Consider the following 23,028-nt stretch of genomic DNA (forward strand, 5'->3'; position numbering starts at 1 on the left):
TTCAGAAGGATGTAGGTTGCAGTAGGTACTGGGAGATGAAGAAGCTTGCACAGGATAGAGTAGCATGGAGAGCTGCATCAAACCAGTCTCAGGACTGAAGACCACAACAACATGTAGCTGACAGTTTGTTGGAGTATTGGTAAAGCAAGAAATGTGCATTTTGTCCCATGGAAGCATCACAGCATCCTAATGAGTTCATAATATTGACATTGACAAAGTACAAACACATTTTCAAACACACTTTTTTATGTGATTATGAAGATTATTTTTGATAACTAAAATACTTAGTGTTTTTTCAGAACTGGAACTGTTATTGATCTGTCCTCTGGGGGAAACTGCTGTCATGTTGAATTTTTTGAGAGAAATTTCTGCCTTTTGACTTTTAATTGTTCATTTATTTTACGCAATCATGATTTCAGCTTTATAGTCATTCTCAGGTGCATTTTGAAATATGCTATGTCATCCGTGACATATCGTTGTTGAAAAAGAAAAAAAAAATGACATATTTTAACACTTCGACATGCACTTGAGAATGGCTATTAAGCTGAAATCGTGATTGTGTAAAATAAGTGAACAATTAACTGTCAGATGATGGAAATTTCTTTAAGAAAACTCACAAGTTATTGTTTGTGCAATCACATCCACAGTCAAAAAAAACAAATCTGTATTGTTTTGATTTGCACATTTGATTCACCCCACACCTTCACTGATGGCATTATCAAAAAATCACATGATGGCTGTACGGAGCTGAAACTCGGACTGAGCATCTGAAAGGTATGAACACTCCAGTCTGTGCAAGTAGAACAATACAGCATTGCCAGTTCACTCACATTGTTGTCAGTCTCATTACTTTTTCACACACCTCATAGGATAGACGACATGTATCAAACCACCTGTGCAATGAACCAGTGACAAAACTGTCACCGTAGAAGCAAACTCATTGGTAATAAGGTATGTATCCATTTTAAGTGATACATATTGTCGCGGAGAATGTTCCCTGTGGTAATCTGGCTTACCCTGTAGTGGCGAGCCACATGCCTGGTGTGGACATCGGAGTCATATTCTGCAGCTTTCAACACCTATTCCTCTGAGGCATGTATACATTCTGGGCACACTAGCCTTTCATAACTGCCCACTCCCACAAAGGAGCTTGTGTCACACAAATAGTGAAACACTGTAGCACACACTTTATGGTACAGTTGATGGTGAGACTTTTCCCAGTATAGACATGCTACTGCCTGTTTATTGCCACTGTCATTTGTCTTTCACTGTAAAGACTGTGTCGGCATCTTTCTGGTCGGTGTTGGCATCTTTCTGGTCAGTATACTGGGCCATAGTCTCTCAGAGCTGCATTACATAACACACGTCCACACCAGCAGGAGTCGGCAAAAGCAGTGAAGCAGATGCCCCTTGGTAGCGATGTGCAAGTGCATTGCCATGACAGACAGCATATCCACCCTCTCTAGTGTGGATGTGAAATGCCAGCAGAGACAGAATATTCCCACTTTTCTGGTGTTTTCATAAATGTACTTTCAGCCATTCAAACCTACACTGCCAGAGATGTTTTATCTCCACCTTCAAGTGGGTTTACCTCCTTTGTAATGCATTTGCAGCCTTATGCCCTCTTTTACTCTCTACCCTCACGGGAATTGTTCCTTGTGGTTTGTCACCATTTAGCACAAGCACGCTGTATGTGTTACTTTCTGAGGCAATCGAGATTCCCTCCTGCTCTCCCCCTTATCCTTTTGCAGAATTGTCTACTGTTGCTTGCTCTTCTCCATCAGGAAAGAGAAAAAGGAGTGGGGAGGGGGGATCTGATTCACAGTAGGATTGTGGTGTGTGATTTTTCCTGGCTTGTGGAATCTGCTATGTGGTAATTATTAAGTCCTTCCATTCTGTCCAAGTTAACCTCGCTAACTAAACCCAAAAATCAGTGAAATATTAAATAATAAACAGACTTTATTATTATACCAGTATAAAAGGTAACTGGCCATTAGGTTTCGTAAGTTTGTAAGCATTTTAATCCCTTACAGACATAAAATATTTGTATTTTTCTATCCCTGCTGGTATAACAGTAAATTTTCTTGGCAGATCGATTGCCTACCTTAATCTAATGTGGGACACTTTACAAATAGAGTTTGAGGGCCTACACAGTTTTTGGTGGTGGCCGTGGGGGGGGGGGGGGGGGGCGGTATTCATGTGATCATAGCTGTGTGGAAGTCACTTACATTTGCACTGATTCAAAGTTCAGCAACATGCCAAATTGCTTCTGTGCAGCATTTACAGTTTTGCTATGCTGCACAGGTGGAGGGCATGCTATAATCATTCAATGAGTTACTAATACATTTGGATATCAGGTTTGATTCCATAAGGAAACAATTATGACCAGTGATTGTATTCATTTCAAAAAAAGAAAATGGTGCAGCAATCAATTGCAAACTATATTTATTGCATATCTAGATTTTGGTCACTGTGTGGCCAACTTGACTACAGTAAATGTAAGTTAAAATATTAAAAATACTTGTATATGCACATAGTCCCAACCAGAGTAAGTGCATGTTGAAGTGCTTTAAATATTTTAACTTACACTGCCCCACTGCCCAGATGGCCACACAGTGACCAAAATCTAGATATGCAATAAACATCATTTGTGACTGATTGCTGTGCCCTTAACTACATAAAATTTGGATATATTCAGTATTCAGACTGTTTCATCCAAAGTATTCAGTTACACTATACAACATTATAAACAGGTTGTTATAATAGTATCTATGGCAGACTACTGGCAGACCATTGTTGTATTTATAAGCCTCATATATATGAAGTACTCAGTGAGTTCTTCCACTTAATAATAATGCCACAGTGCTTGTATCCTGCAGCTGTCCGTCCAGACAATACTCACATGGACTTGCTCTGACCCAGACTACTGGTGTGTAATCTGCGACAGAGCTAAAAATGCAGTGGCAGTGCCTGGCTGCACTCAACAGTTAGGGCATGAAACTTGAAATGTTCAAAGATAATACTATTTCAGAATTACTGTATGCTTACAGGTTAGCCTTGACATTTTGAGATTAAACTGCAGGTTCCTTTTTAACAGGAATGGCTGAAGCACTGCAATACGAGCAGAAGAGCTGGCCAAGTGTTTGCACAGGAGAACTTCCTGTCGTACAAGACGCTGCTGACTCTGGCGGACATGAAGAAGCAGTTCTTGGAGCTACTGGCTAGCATTGGCTTCGTTCCCGGTGACGTGCGCGGTGTCAAGAGAGTCTCCGAGATTGACAAGATAATTCTTGTAACCGGACCACAGGTGGGAATATCTCTCTCTCTCTCTCTCTCTCTCTCTCTCTCTCTCTTGCAAATAATTTAGGGGAAAGCAGTCAGGTCACCACTGATCTTTTGCAGGCGAACGCTTCATCATTTTCAAGGCACAAATTAAATAAGAGGTGGCTGTGCATGGAAACATAAATCGTCAGTGGATGGAACTGTGAACATAAAACAGAAGGTGGTTTATGAACAAAACCAGTACTACCATAACTACAATAGTCTGTCCAAAATTACTTTAGGATTGACACTTCGACAGGAGCATGTGGAGGCCCTGAACAGTTACCGTATCCCACATCTAACACACATGTACTCACTTTATAATCATGGAAATTGTGTTCTGAAAGAGCTACACTACATTTTCGTTTTAGCTTTATCTGTGGCAACAAATTATTAAGACGTTTTGTCACGACGTTACTGGATTTTCGATGTGCGGGGATTTTTTTTTATTATTGAACTTGGGTGAATATATTATGCAAATTAAATCTTAAGAATACATCATATTGTCATATGCTCAAAACCATAACTCTGTCAGAGATCTCTAGTGCCAGATAATTTGAGTTGAATGTGACGCACAATGGTCTGCTCACATGTCGGCTACTAATTGGGTGCCGGAACAGTTTCAGAATGAGAAACAATTCACTGTAGGTTTGCAATGGAAACTGTTATTAACTTTTCTGATCCACTTACTTAATTCTAATGCAACCAAAAATAAAATTGAGCTTGGTTATCACAGTGGGAAAACGTATCTTAAATAGGCCAACCTCTGTCATTTAGAAAGAACAAAAGTGATGCAAATAACAGGGCCTCTGTATTACAGCAGTTATATTATAAACAGTAATATTTATTTTGTGTGATGCATACTGAATTCCCACGGTGAACTTCCTTTGAAATTAGTTGCTATTAAGGTCTTCTTATTGAAATTTCAGAACTTACAATGATATAATTTTGTTGTGTAGGCACTTGCAGATGTGAACTGTGCACGCCAAACACGCAGCTGGAGTTGCCTGTGCTCTATCTCTGTTGGGATAACGGAAAAACTCCACACTCGGAGCTATGATGGATTCTTGAGGCATCACTGTCACTGTCACTGCCACTGTTGTCATTTAATGAAATAATCACCTCCACTGAATTTTCCAAAGAGCTTCATTCCGCCACACCCTTTCCATGATGATGCTGTGCATATGTTTGATGGCTTTCTTCCAATCTTCAGTGGTGATGCTCCTGACAGCTCCTTTTTTTTTAGGATAAATTTATTTTTATTCCTGCCAATGTAACCTTTAATTTGGGCCCATATTATTTCTATTGGGTTGAAATGGCAGTTGTAAGGTGGTAGCCTAATGACTGCGTGCCCATGTTTTTTGCCAGTTCATAGATTTTGTACAGGGTGAACTGTGGCTTATGTGTGTATATTTTTTCTGTAAGCTGCGTGCTGATACTGAACAATCATTTCCTCCTTTTGGTTTGCCATGTTAGGTGCCTTGTCAACAACTCTAGTACAATTGAAGATTTGGTATTAGTGAATGTTCGAACCACTTTGTAAATTTAACGTGGTTCATTTCTTCGTGATAATCTCCTGTTTTCTTTGATTTAAAATCAGGAGACTTTTTGGGAGAAAACCCTGTGAGATGTCTCCATGAAGAAGTAGTAGTCTGCCACTCTTGCCAGAAGGCATTGCCATTGTTTCTTTATCTGTGTCGTCTTCCAGCCCTGCCTAACAATGTGACCAGAACTGTCAAGCCACACCAATTCATCAGTATTTATGCTACGGATGTCCCTTAAAAATCGCCATCGCCATCCAGCTATATCCTCCCACTCCGTCAACAGAAATGTCCGTAATGAAAGCCGAGGTTGTGTAAAACTGTGGACAAGGATGTGTGAATGCCTTGACAAAGTTCTGATTCTTTAAGCGTGACCAGTAACTTCCTGAGTGTCGGATGTTCCTTCCTGCGATAATAATCGTAAACATGATGACGAATCACATCCTCTGCAAACGAATCGATATTGGTAATCTGCTTATCCGTACTACATTTTTTTCCAGGGGTGCTAAGTTTTGATGTTTCTTCAGCTTCTTTTTCCTTGTTGGACATTTCCTTCCCAATCTCCACAACAGTTTTTTTGTTTTATTCAAAGCTGTAGCAGTTCTGTCAATCACTTTGGTAATGGAGACCAGTGGGCCACCATTAAGTTTTTCATTCCCATTCCGACGAACTTCCTGCTGGCATAATTGATTACCAAACAGTGAATGAATGAATAATGGTAACAACAAATAATGGTAACAGCTCCCAAACCCAAAAAACAATGATGCGCAAACCATTTCTCTTCACTGCCCTCATGTGGGAATCCCCTAGCCAAGAGAATGATGGCAAACTTTTCCACCTTATAACTTCCGACGAACTTCCTGCTGACATCATTGATTACCAAACAGTGAATGAATAATGGTAACAACAAATAATGGTAACAGCTCCCAAACCCAAAAAACAAACACACAGAAAGTCACAGGGCGCATAAATCACACAGGACAGCAAGCTGGCTGCAACTGAAACCCAATGCAAGCAGGAAGTGTTATTTGGGATAAAGGTTTGGCAACTTTGGGGATTTGCTGCAGCTGCAGACAGCATGGTATAGGTGGAAAGTGGCCCGGGCTGCTGCATGGGTTTTCCCCCTTGCCACTTCAGTCCTCATTGTCAATTCTAAAGTAATTTTGGACAGGCTACACCCCACCACACAAGCTCTCCTTGGCTCTGTCAGGGAAAGGAAAAAATGTAGTGCAGTCAGGTGTTTTTCTTTCAAGAAAATGATTGAAAAGTCAGTGTTACACAGGTATTCAACAGGATCGGAACTGAACCTTTTTCTACATTTATACTCTGCAAACGATCTTGGGGTGTATTGTAGAAGGAACATACCACTGTATCAATTATTAGCCTGTCTTCCCATTCCATTCTCATACAGAGCATGGGGAGAATGAATGTTCGAATGCCTCTGTGTGTGCAGTAATTATTCTAATCTTATAATAGCAATCCCTATGTGAGCGATACGTAGAATCATCATTTAAAGCCGGTTCTCGAAACTTTGTTAATAGGCTTTCTTGGGGTAGTTTACATATGCGTTAGAGTCCTCCAGTTCACTTGCTTCAGTATCTCTGTGACACACTCCCATGGATCAAACAAACCTGTGACCATTCATGTTCCCCTCCTCTGTATACGTTTAATGTCCCTTGTTAGTCATATTTGGTGTGGGCCCCACACACTTGAGCAATATCCTAGAATAAGTCACATGTGTGATTTTTAAGCAGTCTCCTTTGTACACTGAATGCACTGTCACAGTACCTTACCAATAAACTGAATCCTACCACATGCTTTACCCATGACTGAGCATATGTGGTCATTCCATTTCATATCTCTGCAAAGTGTTACACCCAGTTATTGTATAAGTTGGCTGATTTCATCTGTGACTCATGGATATTATAGTCATAGAAAACTTTTTTTTTCCCCTTTGTGAAGTGGGCATCCTATAGAAATTCTTCCAAGCCATCTGTGCCAAACAGCAAACCAATGCTTAACAGTATTGGTTAAAAACAGTCTTGGTTGCAATTTTATTTTTTTATTTTTTCAACTATGTGTTATTTAGGCATCTTGAGGTTGATCTTAATTTAGTATATCTTAGACCGATCCTTGAAACAGGGTAGCCAAAGGGCATCGTCGAATACATCAGGCAAACATCGCCTTCATTAAACTCAGTAAAAACTGTTCTAGATCAACGTGAGTGATTCCAAGCCCTGCATAATGCATTCCTGTTCACAGGAGCGAGTAACAGGATAAGATGGGGCTCAACTAGTGCTTACTACTTGAGCCCCATCTTATTCTGTTACTTGCGGGGCTTGGAGTCACTCACGTCAATCTAGAACAGTTTTTACCGAGTTTAACGAAGGCGATGTTTGCCTGATGTATTCGACGATGCCCTTTGGCTACTATGTTTAAAGGATTGGTCTAAGAAATACCAAATTAAGATCAACCTGAAGGTGCCTAAATAATGCATAGTTGAAAAAATAAAAAAATAAAATTGCAACCAAGACTGTTTTTAACCAATACTGGATGTTGTATATTTCTAAACATTTAAAGCAAGTTGACAGCCTTTGCACCACTTTGAAATCTTATCGAGATCTGGCTGAATATTTATGCAGCTTCTTTCAGGTAGACTTCATTATGGATAAATGCATCATCTGCAGAAAACCTGAGGTTACTATTCATATTGTCTGCTAGGTCATTAATATAAACATGAACACACTTACGTGGGGCACATCTGAAGTTATTTCTGCATCTGCAGATGTAGAAATAACTTGAGATAAGATACTGTGTCCTCCGTACCAAAAAGCCCTCAATCCAGTCACTAATTTCAGTTGATAATCCATATGATTGTGCTTTTGACAATACGCGTAGTTGTGGTACTGTGCTTTTCAGAAATCAAGAAATACTGCATCTGTCTGACTACCTTGTTCAGTATGGCATGTGAGAAAAGTGTGAGTTTGGTTTCATACAATAAACGTTTTTGGAATCCATGCTGACTGGCATTGAGAGGGTCATTCTTCTCTAGATACCTCATTATGATTGAACTCGGAATATGTTCTAAGTTTCTACAGGAAATCAATGTCAAGGAAATTGGACAATAGTTTTGTGGATCACTTCTATTACTCTTCTTGTAGACAGCTTTGACCTGTGCTTTTTCCAGGAACTGGACATGGTTTTTTGTTTGAGGGACCTATGATAGACTATAGTTGGAAGAGGGGCTAACTCAGCTGCAAATTCAGTGTAAAATTTGACAGAGATTCCATCACGTCGTGGAGCTTTGTTCAGTTTTAATAATTTTAGCTGTTTCTCAACACCACTGACACTAATACTTATTTCTTTCACCTTTGCAGTGGTACATGGATTACATTGGGCCAATTCTCCTGGTTTTCCTTTGTAAATGAACATCTGAAAGCAGAGCTAAGCATTTCAGTTTTTGCTTTGCTACCCACAGTTTCAGTAAAACTGGACACTAGCTTTGGTGCCACTGACAGCCTTAACATATGACCAGAATGTCTTTGGGTTTTGTGAAATATCATTTGACAACATCCTGCTATGGTAGTCATTGAAGGCATCTCTCTCTCTCAACAGCCAAACACCTTTCATTCAGCATGTCTCTATCTATAGCCTTAAGCTTTGTTTTACACAGTAATCTCTGCTTCTTCAGAAGTTTCTTTTCAGTGGCTGTATACCATGTAGGTTCCCTCCCATTATGAACTGTTCTAACTGGGTACATATCCATCCAGTGCATGGTCAACTATTATTTTAAATTTCAGCCATAGTTCATCTAGATGCATGTGCCCAGTGCTGAAAGTTTCAAGTTCCTCATTGAGATATGACATTACTGATTTTTTATCCATTTTACTAAACACACACACACATCTTTGTGCTTGTTTCAGTTGTCCTTTGTACTATGGTAATCATTATTGCCACAGCCACGTCATGGTCACTGATACCAGTTTTGTTGTGGACGTCCTCAAAGAGTGGGCTTACTAACTATCTGTTCTAGGTAGTTTCCAGAGAAGGCATTTAGTTATGTTTCACAAGATGTCTTATCACACCCACCACTAACAAAACTGTAGTTTTCCCAATTAACTTTTGGGTGATAAAAAGTCTTCACCGATGATTACAGTATGATTGGGGAACATGTATGTACAAATGAACGGAGGTTTTTTCTAGAAGTTTTCAGTTACATCAGGAAATGAGTCTGGTGGGTCATAAAGGATCCAGATTTTATTTTATACCCACCCCTGATATGAGTCTTGCCCAAACAATCCTACACGCAGCTTCAATTTCTATCTCAGTGAATTTGAGTTTCTTGTCTACTGCATCAAATACACCACCCTTTTTAATGGATACTTAGTCGGTATTTGTCTTGCAAAATATTAAGGATACTCCATACACCCCCACACCCACCCACCCCAAAAAAATAAGCCTCATAAACTGAAAAAGTTTCATGAATTGAATTTTTTTCGATAGATTCTTTGAGATGAATATATAAAACAATGACAATGAATTTGATTGTTCTTTTGCTTATTGTCATTTGTGTACAAAATATCAGAATTTTATTGTTTGGGAACAGTTTCCAATAGCAGTTAGGTGATATTGATCTGTTAATAATAATAATAATAATAATAGTGTACTACTACATCTGAAAAGATTCTTGTGAAAGAATTGTGTTGCTCAATAAAATGTAAATAAACTTTGTAGTTACTAAGAAATTTTATCATGTATCTTTCAATTTCAGGAACAATCACAGAAATGTTTCGTTTTCAAACATGAAATTAGTAGCTAAGGCTTGGATGTGAATAGTTGGTTTACAGGTAACTGAATGGCACTGCTAGCCTTAATGTGTGAACAAGTGGGCTTAACATAACTTTACCTTGCTTAACCAGTTTTCCAACCAGAGTATCGTAAACTTGCAGTGAATGTGACTGCAAGAGATTTTAGGCAAAATGTAGATGACTATCCATTGAGTGCACGCGGTCAACCAATTTTGACGCCTGCAGTATTGTTCCTATTGTCTTCAGTATTTTGTATTCGGTGTGATAAGTTACGTTTCACCTGCCTGATTTTGGTTTTTAAAACATGTTTTCAGTTAAACGTGAACTGTGAAAACTGGCGGTTACTGGCAGCCATTTTATGTGCAGCACTCTACCCTAATATTGTGAAGGTCCTCACTCCAGAGAAGGTATATATTCCGAGTGTCATGGGAGCCATTCCCATGGAAAACAGTGCGAACGCACTAAAGTTCAAGACACGCAGTGATGGATATGTAAGTTTTTTTCTGTCCGACAAATGAATCTTTGTACAGTCTAAGCTACTTCCTATCATGACCCTTTAGCCATAAGTAAAATGAGATATGTCCAGAAAGTAAGTACTGTTTTGGAAAAAAAAACTCGTAAAACGTTTTCAAGCCAAAATTTATTTTTACAAGAAAGAGTGTATCTTAAACTATTTTTCTACATAATTGCCACCATTCTTCAGGTATTTGTCATTGCAGGAAACCAACTGTTCTATGCCCGCTTCATAGGAAGGCGCTACCACTGAAGACAGCTGCTGCTGAACACCATTTTTTGCATTGTCATTGCTGTGAAAGCACCTTCCTCCAAAATCAGGCTTTAAGTTCAAGAACAAGTGGTTGTCAGAAGAAGCAAGATCAGTGCTGTAGGTCATGGACTGCTCAGTCAAGGCATTGTGTTTCTTCACGACAATACACATCCCCATTTTGCTGGTGTCACTCAAAATTATATACAGCAATTCGGATGGGAGCAGTTCGATCACCTGCCATACAGCCCCAATCGTGCATCTTCTGACTACCACTTGTTCTTGAACTTGAAATGTGATTGTGGAGTAAAGTGCTTTGACAGTGATGACAGTGCAGAAAAACTGTTTTCAGCACTGGCGACATCTTTCTATGAAGAGGGCATAGAAAAATTGGTTTCCCACTATGAAAAAATGTCAGAACAATTGTGGCAACTACGTAGAAAAATACTTTAAGATATGCTCTTCCTTGTAAAAATAAATTTTGGTTTGGAAAGAAATAATTTTATGAGCTTTTCAAGAATGATACTTAAGTTTCAGACATGCCTCATACATGGATTGCAGGGGTGCAAAACTAAAAAATAGCATTTTTACAAAGTATACATGGTAAAATGTTTAAATACACTTCTATTTTTGAAAATTGGAACTCCCAGAAGGGGTAGTATCAGTCAGTCGAAAATTGGAAGTACATGTAGAACACTGGAACCGTAATAAGTGATTACGATTGCAGAAAGGTAGCTCAAACATTGGCCCAGAACCATCAAGATTTGTGTGACTGGGCAGATCAATAGTACACCAAATGCTCACTCGATGCAGAGCTGTTAAACTGAGTGGATCTTTGCAAACAAGTGTCAGTATGCCTATGATGTCAGTGGGTACAGAATTATCATGTGAGTGAGCTCAAATGGGTCAGGATGATTTGTCTCTGGGGAAACAGGTCTGTCTTACTGTGACATGTGGCTTGTGCAACACACACTGCTATGAACGCTACGCATGTGTGGAACCGATGAATAGATGATGATCATTCACAGTAGCAGGCGGGTACTGGACCGCACAGTGCCATCGTGTCCACATGGTGGTAACATCAGAACAGCTACGCCCACAGTGGCATCTCAATATTGGAGCATTGTGGACACGTCTGCATCGCTGTTTGCTGTCGCAATGCCTCAACTGCAATTGGTACGTGAATGGCATCAGTTGTGTATGCATTGGCAAATTGTAGTGTTTTGGGACAAATCCCACTTTGGCTTGTTCTAGAGTGATAACGACATTTGTGTTAGACACTGCTGTGGTGAACGCAAAGGCATTTTTGTTTGTCACACTGAACAAACTCTCATCAGTATGACGGTTTGGAGTGTCATTGATTGTAATATGCAATCTTGTCTCGTCTATATAGAAGGAAATCTGAACAGGAGCTGCTATATTGTGTGTGTGGGCAGGGGGGGGGGGGGGGGGGCAGATGCTTGAGTGCCAGAGATGCTGCCCGTCTTGGAGGCAGCTCCACATGCCCCTCAATAGGCCATTGCCCAGCCACATGTGGTGAGGAATGTCCAGGTCTTCACTGATGGGTACCACTGCTTGGCCAGTTTGCATATTTGCCCAAGATGTCATCCACAGAACACCTCTGGGATATGGTCAGTCTCCGGCTTGTTCATTCTGATCCTCCTGCGACCACTGTTGATGTTTTGTGAGTGCGCCCACAAAAACTGTGGCAGTGTATTCCCCAGCAGCTTATCCATGCCTTCTTTGACTCTATGCCACGGTGTCTCGAGGCTGTGATTGCAGCACATGATGCCTTCACACCATACCGTGTTCTCAGTCAGAGTGCATGCCCAGTTACATAATGCTAATAATTTGTGTATCCCCATGTCTTTAATCTGTGGAACAAAATTCATTGTAAAATTTTGTTTTTGTGGGGATCCACAGCCTCTAAATGCTTAACAAAAGAAAACACGATCGGTAATAGGCTGTAATGTAAATTATCTTTATTTAAATTGTGCAATTAGCTACTTCTGATGTCTTGCCATTTTCAAGCACCAGTAGAACCAGTGTGAAAGTGGATAACATTGTCTGCATAAGTCTCCATGTGACTTACCATACGAAAGCGCTGGCAGGTCGATAGATACACAAACAAACACATACATACACACAAAATTCAAGCTTTCACAACCAATGGTTGCTTCGTCAGGAAAGAGGGAAGGAGAGGGAAAGATGAAAGGATGTGGGTTTTAAGGGAGAGGGTAAGGAGTCATTCCAATCCCGGTAGCGGAAAGACTTACCTTAGGGGGAAAAAGGACAGGTATACACTCGCGCACACACACACACACATATCCATCCGCACATACACAGACACAAGTAGACATTTCTAAAGGCAAAGAGTTTTGGCAGAGATGTCAGTCGAGGCGGAAGTACAGAGGCAAAGATGTTGTTGAAAGACAGGTGAGGTATGAGCAGCGGCAACTTGAAATTAGCGGAGGTTGAGACTTGGCGGATAACGAGAAGAGAGGATATACTGAAGGGCAAGTTCCCATCTCCGGAGTTCTGACATGTTGGTGTTAGTGGGAAGTATCCAGATAACCCGGACGGTGTAACACTGTGCCAAGATGTGCTGGCCGTGCACCAAGGCATGTTTGGCCACAGGGTGATCCTCATTACCAACAAACACTGTCTGCCTGTGTCCATTCATGCGAATGGAAAGTCTGTTGCTGGTCATTCCCACATAGAAAGCTTCACAGTGTAGGCAGGTCAGTTGGTAAATCACGTGGGTGCTTTCACACGTGGCTCTACCTGTGATCGTGTACACCTTCCGGGCTACAGGACTGGAGTAGATGGTGGTGGGAGGTGGACAGGTTTTACACCAGGGGCGGTTACAAGGGTAGGAGCCAGAGGGTAAGGAAGGTGGTTTGGGGATTTCATAGCGATGAACTAAGAGGTTACGAAGGTTTTGTGGACGGCGGAAAGACACTCTTGGTGGAGTGGGGAGGATTTCATGAAGGATGGATCTCATTTCAGGGCAGGATTTGAGGAAGTCGTATCCCTGCTGGAGAGCCACATTCAGAGTCTGATCCAGTCCCGGAAAGTATCCTGTCACAATTGGGCACTTTTGTGGTTCTTCTGTGGGAGGTTCTGGGTTTGACGGGATGAGGAAGTGGCTCTGGTTATTTGCTTCTGTACCAGGTCGGGAGGGTAGTTGTGGGATGTGGAAGCTGTTTTCAGGTTGTTGGTGTAATGGTTCAGGGATTCCGGACTGGAGCAGATTCGTTTGCCACGAAGACCCAGGCTGTAGGGGACCGTTTGATGTGGAATTGGTGGCAGCTGTCGTAATGGAGGTACTGTTGCTTGTTGGTGGGTTTGATGTGGACGGACGTGTGAAGCTAGCCATTGGACAGTTGGAGGTCAACGTCAAGGAAAGTGGCTTGGGATTTGGAGTAGGACCAGGTGAATCTGATGGAACCAAAGGAGTTGAGGTTGGAGAGGAAATTCTGGAGTTCTTCTTCACTGTGAGTCCAGATCATGAAGATGTCATCAATAAATCTGTACCAAACTTTGGGTTGGCAGGGCTGGGTAACCAAGAAGGCTTCCTCTAAGCGACCCATGAATAGGTTGGCGTACGAGGGGGCCATCCTGGTACCCATGGCTGTTCCCTTTAATTGTTGGTATGTCTGGCCTTCAAAAGTGAAGAAGTTGTGGGTCAGGATGAAGCTGGCTAAAGTAATGAGGAAAGAGGTTTTAGGTAGGGTGGCAGGTGATCGGCGTGAAAGGAAGTGCTCCATCGCAGCAAGGCCCTGGATGTGCGGAATATTTGTGTATAAGGAAGTGGCATCAATGGTTACAAGGATGGTTTCCGGGGGTAATAGATTGGATAAGGATTCCAGGCGTTCGAGAAAGTGGTTGGTGTCTTTGATGAAGGATGGGAGACTGCATGTAATGGGTTGAAGGTGTTGATCTACGTAGGCAGAGATACGTTCTGTGGGGGCTTGGTAACCAGCTACAATGGGGCGGCCGGGATGATTGGGTTTGTGAATTTTAGGAAGAAGGTAGAAGGTAGGGGTGTGGGGTGTCGGTGGGGTCAGGAGGTTGATGGAGTCAGGTGAAAGGTTTTGTAGGGGGCCTAAGGTTCTGAGGATTCCTTGAAGCTCTGCCTGGACATCAGGAATGGGATTACGTTGGCAAACTTTGTATGTGGTGTTGTCTGAAAGCTGACGCAGTCCGTCAGCCACATACTCCCGATGATCAAGTACCACGGTCGTGGAACCCTTGTCCGCCGGAAGAATGATGATGGATCGGTCAGATAGCTTGGGCTTCAGCAGTGGTGATGTTGGGAGTAGGATTAAGGTTTTTTAAGAAGGATTGAGAGGCAAGGCTGGAAGTCAGAAATTCCTGGAAGGTTTGGAGAGGGTGATTTTGAGGAAGAGGAGTTGGGTCCCGCTGTGACGGAGGATGGAACTGTTCCAGGCAGGGTTCAATTTGGATAGTGTCTTGGGGAGTTGGATCATTAGGAGTAGGAGTAGGATCATTTTTCTTCATGGCAAAGTGATATTTACAGCAGAGAGTACAAGTGTAGGACAGTAAATCTTTGACGAGGGCTGTTTGGTTGAATCTGGGAGTGGGGCTGAAGGTGAGACCTTTGGATAGGACAGAGGTTTCGGATTGGGAGAGAGGTTTGGAGGAAAGGTTAACTACTGAATTAGGGTGTTGTGGTTCCAGATTGTGTTGATTGGAATTTTGAGGTTTTGGAGGGAATGGAGCTGGAAGTGGGAGATTGAGTAGATGGGAGAGACTGGGTTTGTGTGCAATGAGAGGAGGTTGAGGTTTGCTGGAAAGGTTGTGAAGGGTGAGTGAGTTGCCTTTCCGGAGGTGGGAAACCAGGAGATTGGATAGTTTTTTGAGGTGGAGGGTGGCATGCTGTTCTAATTTCCTCTCTTCTCGTTATCCGCCAGCCCTCAACCACCACTAATTTCAAGTTGCCGCCGCTCATACCTCACCTGTCTTTCAACAACATCTTTGCCTCTGTACTTCCGCCTCGACTGACATCTCTGCCCAAACTCTTTGCCTTTACAAATGTCTGCTTGTGTCTGTGTATGTGCGGATGGATATGTGTGTGTGTGTGCGCGAGAGTATACCTGTCCTTTTTTCCCCCTAAGGTAAGTCTTTCCGCTCCCGGGATTGGAATGACTCCTTACCCTCCCCCTTAAAACCCACATCCTTTCATCTTTCCCTCTCCTTCCCTCTTTCCTGACGAAGCAACCATTGGTTGCGAAAGCTTGAATTTTGTGTGTATGTATGTGTTTGTTTGTGTATCTATCGACCTGCCACCGCTTTCGTATGGTAAGTCACATCATCTTTGTTTTTAGATATATTTTTCCCGCGTGGAATGTTTCCCTCTATTATATTCCTACTACATACTACATGTGATAATTGTAAAATTATTTTTGACTAAATGTAAAAAGTAGACGTTATATTCCATCTTTACGTTGGGAGTCGATCCATTTAAGGTGACAGCTTTAAACATAATATTGAGAACTTTGCTCTAAGTGCTATAGCTTGACAATTAACATACGCACACATGCAAACACTTAAGACTGTCGATAGCAAATGTCTGAGGCACATTACATACTTTGCTGGTGTGTCAGAGTTAGATGATGTAGTGTATATCAGGCAATCAGCGAACTATCAGTTTAATAAGTCATGGCTGCAAAATACTAACGCGAATTCTTTACAGACAAATGGAAAAACTAGTAAAAGCCGACCTCGGGGAAGATCAGTTTGGATTCTGTAGAAATATTGGAACATGTGAGGCAATATTGACCCTACAACTTATCTTGGAAGCTAGATTAAGAAAAGGCAAACCTACGTTTCTAGCATTTGTAGACTTAGAGAAAGCTTTTGACAATGTTGACTGGAATACTCTCTTTCAGATTCTGAAGGTGGCAGGGGCAAATTACAGAGAGCGAAAGGCTATTTACAATTTGTACAGAACCCAGATGGCAGTTATAAGAGTTGAGGGGCATGAAAGGGAGGCAGTGGTTGGGAAGCGAGTGAGACAGGGTTGTAGCCTCTCCCCGATGTTATTCAATCTGTATATTGAGCAAGCAGTGAAGGAAACAAAAGAAAAATTTGGAGTAGGTATTAAAATCCATGGAGAAGAAATAAAAACCTTGAGGTTCGCCGATGATATTGTAATTCTGTCAGAGACAGCAAAGGACTTGGAAGAGCAGTTGAACGGAATGGATAGCGTCTTGAAAGGAGGATATAAGATGAACATCAACAAAAGGAAAACGAGGATAATGGAATGTAGTCGAACTAAGTCGGGAGATGCTGAGGGTATTATATTAGGAAATGATACACTTAAAGTAGTAAAGGAGTTTTGCTATTTTGGGAGCCAAATAACTGATGATGGTCTAAGTAGAGAGGATATAAAATGTAGACTGGCAATAGCGTTTCTGAAGAAGAGAAATTTGTTAACATCGAGTATAGATTTAAGTGTCAGGAAGTCGTTTATGAAAGTATTTGTATGGAAGTGAAACATGTACGATAAATAGTTTGGACAAGAAGAGAATAGAAGCTTTCTTATTTTGGTGCTACAGAAGAAGGCTGAAGATTAGATGGATAGATCACATAACTAATGAGGAGGTATTGAATAGGATTGGGGAGAAGAGGAGCTTGTGGCACAACTTGACTAGAAGAAGGGATCGATTGGTAGGACATGTTCTGAGGCATCAAGGGATCACCAATGTAGCATTGGAGGGCAGCGTGGGGGGTAAAAATCATAGAGGGAGACCAAGAGATGAATACGCCAAGCAGATTCAGAAGGATGTAGGTCGCAGTAGGTACTGGGACATGAAGAAGCTTGCACAGGATAGAGTAGCATGGAGAGCTGCATCAAACCAGTCTCAGGACTGAAGACCACAATTATTTTGAAATTATTGTGAAATTTCACAAAATATTGAAAAATGAATAATACATTAATAGCTGGCAAGCCCCAGACTTAACAAATGCCTTCAGTGTCTGAAGGGTTCGTGCACATGTACACACAAAGCCAACCAATTCTTTTGACATTTTTTATCGTCGAGTAATCCATAGAAATATAATTTTCATTTTGTATTTTATTTTACTAATTTTACTTATTTTACTAATTATTACTTATTTGCTGATGAACCAGCAGATACCTCTTATAGAAGACAATTTATGCACATAAAACATGTCTTTTTGTTTGCCTTGTATTTCACTAAAATTGATAAGTAGTGATAATAGATAACAAAAACACAAAAGATAGTGAGTCCAAATGACACTAATTTTTGGGGACACTGTATTAGATGCATGATGGTACCAAAAGATCCTGTCGATGTACATCACGGAATAATTTTGACTTTGGGTTTCTTAACTTTGTACTTGAATCTGTGTATTTCTCTTAAATAATGTGATGTGCTACTATGAATTTTCTTAAGGTAACATGATATACATGTTTTTGAGAGGATCATTTGGGCACTCTCCTGTGTCCAGTAATGTGTACCCATAAGTTAAGGTCATTTATACTCAGTCTTCTGCATTTTTTGTTATCTGCTATTCATTTTAGCAAAATACAAGGCAAGCTGACAGACGTATTTTATGTACATAAATTGTCTTCTATAGTGGGATTCTGCTGGTACATCAGTAATAACATAACTTAAAAAACAAAAGGAAAATAAAAAAATATGAAAATTGTGTTTAAATGTTAGTAGGTTGACTTCTGTGTGTCTATCTGTAGCTTTTGGGTACTGATGACTTACGATATAAGGCGTTTGTTAAGTCTGGCTCACGAGCAATTACTGTAATTTATATTTTCAATATTTAGTGATATCTGTACTATTTCATACATTATTTTAAGTGCACTGTATAAAATATTTTATAACATCTGTTAGTATGCCATTAAGTAGTCTTAGGTTGCTGATTGTCTAATATACACTGTATCAATTAACTCTGGCATACCAACAATAGCAATGTATGTAATGTGCCTCTGACTTTCTGATGCATGTCGGATGTCAAATGAGTTACAGAAAATGCTGAAAGTAATTGAAAACTTGTATATCATTAATCACACACCAGTGTTTGTGCAGTTGCTGCGGTACAACCCCCATATATACATGTTAAACAAAGGTCTGTGTATTTGATGATTTTTGTTTTACAGGCATTAGTTTACTTCCTCTGATCCACTGCCACATAAAGTTAATTTTTGAAAAAAGTGTATGTTGATTTCTGCTGGTAGAGTTTCCATGTATCCATAATGAGGTTGGAAAATTGCTTCAATATTTTGATCAACTTATTTACATGAAAGACATTTTATTGATTATGAAACTGAGTAAGTCACAATTATGTGAAAACCTATGAAATTGGGTGTGTCTGTTGGTATGTTGACAGTTTTTAGCAGACAAAAATTATATTGGCCACCCTTAGTGTGAACCAAGAAGAAAGGTGTGCAAATACTGAAACACTCCAAAGTTCCTACACCCACGGGTTGCAACAGCGCTTGTACGTGGAGTTAAGTGTGCATAGAAACTACAAAAAGAAGTATTAACACCTGCATTAAGGAAAAAAGTCACCAGCAGCAGCAGCAGCAGCAACAGCAGCAGCAGATCGTTCACTGTTGCCAGGAAACCATCATATTCTGTTCTCCAGTTCTATGGTTTTATCAAGATCGAGTCATTACTATTCTAGGTTGTACAGGGAGGTCGTAGAAAAGTAAAAGCACAAACACAAATTTAATATAAGATAATGTGGATTGGAATTAGACAAGTTGTGGGCCTTAGAGCTAAATATAGCAAACAGCGGCAACTCTTACCCACTACAAGCTCCATAATACATGTTGGCACGATTCTGTTATCTTAGGCAGTGGTCTGATGATGTGACAAACTGCCCATTGCATGGATACTTATAAACAGGTCAGCTTTTTGTGAGCATATTTCAGATTGTAATTACTTTCTGAGTTGTCATATCCTCTGATGATGTATCTAGCATTGGAAGACAAATTGTTAGGCAGGCTTTGGATCATGGACTTTTGCCCATACAACAAATATCACAAGGATGTAAATACCGTCCCTAGAAGCCTGCATTGTATTATAAAACATAGTACAGCCATGATGTACCATGGTCCTTCGAAATAAATACATGTTAATTTTTGTGAATTGTTCAGCAGAATCATCTGATATTATTTATTTTTTCGTTTAGGTGCCACAGGAGTTATCACAAATTAAATGTGTTCACACACATTAAATAAATTTATCAATGTACTGCCACAAAACTCCTCACTGCACTCAGCCCTGTTCTAAAAAAGTTTTTTTGGAAATTAAGAATTTTGCTGCGACATAGCGATAGAAGCATGAATAGCATTAGTGGTCACAGTAAAGCAATAAAAGTGGAGAAGTAGAAAAAGTAACAAAGGAGACTCCAGGTAGGAATATCAAAATGTAGGAAAAGATAGGTTGATACTTTCTGTAAAAATAACGTGAAGTTGCAGACAGGCACAATTAAAAAAGACACTTAAAAATATAAGCTTTTGGCACAGTATTAACTGGAAAAAGAGAAACACACACCATTCAGTCACACAGGCAAACTCACGACATGCACACATTATTGCTAACTGTCGCAGCTCAGGCCAGAATGCCACATTGTTAAAAAGTAACTTAAATATTTATAAATGGAAAATGCATACTGTTCTACTACGCAATGACGGAAAAATCCATTAATATGATGACTATATAGCACAATTATCTGTCCGTTGCAGTAAATTACTGAAACTGAAAGCCAAGTTAAAAAATATGAACCCAATAATAACAAATTAAAGCAGGAAATAAAACACGATGAAGATGATTGTTTATAATGAGTGATGAGAGTGAGTAATATGTATTAAAAGAAAGATGAAGGGCTGATGGAGAAGTGGTAAAAATATTGCCAACTGAATTTGTTGGAAATAAGATTGATCTAATTTACTGTTACCTCTCCTGTTGGTATTCCCCTTATTTCCACCATTCACATATGTGAATTTCTTCCCCTCACTTACCAGTGACATTGTATTCTATTGCTGTATGTGTTGTTTTAGAGTTCTATATGATTTACAGCCAGAAGGGTCTTACACTCTCAAGTACCCTAAGTTATTTGCATGGGAAAACCCAATTTTTAAAGTATTTTGTGTTGCTAAAAAACTAGTTGTTAAGCTTGTGTGTGTGTGTGTGTGTGTGTGTGTGTGTGTGTGTGTGTGGATCTACGTTTGACGCTCTTTACTAAATATACACTGTTTATTTTCAGGTGTTCTTGCACCCTTCCTCTGTGAACTACACAGTCAGCCGATACCCTAGCCCATACTTGGTGTACCAGGAAAAGGTACGGACGAGTAGAGTATATGTCCGTGATTGCACAATGGTGCCAGTTATGCCACTGGTGCTGTTCTCCGGGTGTGCATTGCATGTCGAGCTGCAGCAGGGGAACTTCATCTTGTCTCTGGATGATGGCTGGATCAAGTTTCTCGTTGACAGACACCAGGTGAGTGTACAGCCATCGAAAGCTTTTCATTTATTCGTGTTACCTAAAGATGGAGATGTTTTGTGTTTGTTCCAATTTAGCTTTGCGTGTAATATTGGTTTCTGCTGCTCTGGTTGCATGAGGCATACTTGTGTTGTGAAGTACAGAATTTTTTTTTTTTTTTCTGGTATGCTGTTAGAAAGTCCCTGGCCAGAATAAAACTAACGGAAGGAGTGAGGGAGAGAAGCTGAGTGGTTCACAGGCATAGGCATAAGACTTAAAGCATTGTTGACTGTCTAGACAATGTTCTACTTTGGCACAAACTTACTTATATATGTTGTAGGGAAGTTCCTTTTGAATGTAAATACTTTTGGATTAAATGAGATCTACATAACATTGTAGTAACTGTTTGCTTCCAACTGTATTTTTTTTTTTTTTACTGTATTTCGGCCCTCGTCTAAAGTTATGAGTCTGATTGAACATCGAAGATAATTCGCTCCATATTCTACCCACCAGCAATAACAAATACTTCCAGAAACAATTCCGCAGGACAGTTCATGGCTGTGTCGCGATCAGAACAGCTTACGCTCAAGCGTTCACTCGCGCTGCAGCAGCCACCGGCCAAACGCCACCCAATATCCGGCGCCGCCCAGGTGAACTCAGCGCAACGCTGTCAGTGTATGTATCAACTGTCATTTTCGAATTTTGAAGTTCTAGTTATCATCTTACAGTTAAGCATTGGATTTTGCATAGGGGAAAATCATGAACTACCGTTAAGCATTGTAAAATTGAGTCGTAACTGGTAAAAGGTGCAACATCTGCAATGCAATATTTACTTTTGGTACAACAGAGGGATAAATGCAGAGTTGGCAGCTAGAAAGATTTGAACTGTGTGTCAAGCGAGTGCTTTTGGGAAAAATTCACCAGAAGTAGATATCTCTTGTTTCAACAAATATCGCTCTGGCATGAATGATTTTCTGCATTAAGGAAGTCTGGACTACTGATATGTGTGATGGGTTACCATTTAGCCATCATGTGACATTTGCATTCAACAGGCAAAGTTCAGAAGTCTGGCGGAGGAGTACTGCATGCTCTAATTCGAAACAACAAAAATCAACGGAGTGACTTATTGAACGTCATCAGGTCGCTCATTGAGCATTCTTATGCAGTACTTTTACTGGTGACGAGTTATGATGCCTTTATCATTAACTTCATAAGAAGAAATGAAAGGCTGAGCCCCACCAAAAGACGTAAACTCGAGCAAAGGGTAGTGTGAATATAATATTTTACATCTGATTGCTCCAAAAATGTGTTTTGGTCTACGAATTCTGCCCCAAGGGGTGTGTGCATCACAGCTGGAATTTGTTGCCAACAACTGAGAGACCTTTTGGTCGTAGTGTAAGAAAGTCGACCGACTAAACAACATCACCTGTGCTACTACTTGATAATGCACTCTGTTGATTTGAGAAACAAAACTATCCAGGAGATTGATAGGAAAGTTGTCACTCGGGCACTTGTATTGATAGGGAAGTCCTCTCTCAAGCACTTGTCCCTCTCATCATATACTCGTAAAGTTTTACCTTTCCCGCTCTTGGTCGATCAACTGTCAAGGCAATTCATTTCTAGACGAAAATACTCTTCAAACTACACTGGTTTAATGACATTGTTAGAACCAGTAGGTTTCTACAGGTGTAGAATTTGTAAACTACTTTAGCACTGTCAGGTTGTTTTCGATATCAGGAAAGGAATTTCTGCTGCTGATTTATTTCTCTTTGATGATTACTGTTGTGTTCAGTAAACTGATGGAAAATGCAATTAAAATATTCACTGTACTAATACAAATTAAATTCTGCTTACTACGGAAACATCATGACGGCAGTCTATTTTAATAAAGTATTTTAATAAAGCATTAAGTATCTGTAAGATGATTGAGTCTATTTTAACACGAATTAGTAGGATATTACCGACTTTTGACATCGAAAAGGTCTGTATTTACTTCATGTCCTGTATTATTCGCAAGTATTATGAAAATGTGGCAGTTCATAGATAAAATTATGTTTTCACAACTAAAAATATGACAGCAGAAAAAAAAGTGGTATTATGA

At 40.2% G+C, this 23,028-nt stretch overlaps 1 protein-coding gene across 1 annotated transcript in view; it reads left to right on the forward strand.

Annotated features, from left to right (window-relative positions):
• LOC126210661 (putative ATP-dependent RNA helicase DHX57) overlaps positions 1-23,028 on the forward strand; it is a 238,405-nt gene that overhangs the window by 203,099 nt on the left and 12,278 nt on the right. Inside the window, exons 20-22 of the mRNA XM_049939992.1 lie at positions 3,098-3,307; positions 9,985-10,161; positions 20,712-20,945. Of these exons, the coding sequence (XP_049795949.1) occupies positions 3,098-3,307; positions 9,985-10,161; positions 20,712-20,945 (621 nt within the window). The remainder of the gene's footprint in view (positions 1-3,097; positions 3,308-9,984; positions 10,162-20,711; positions 20,946-23,028) is intronic.

This window comes from Schistocerca nitens, chromosome 10 (genome assembly GCF_023898315.1).
Source record: "Schistocerca nitens isolate TAMUIC-IGC-003100 chromosome 10, iqSchNite1.1, whole genome shotgun sequence".
Lineage (NCBI taxonomy): Eukaryota > Metazoa > Arthropoda > Insecta > Orthoptera > Acrididae > Schistocerca > Schistocerca nitens.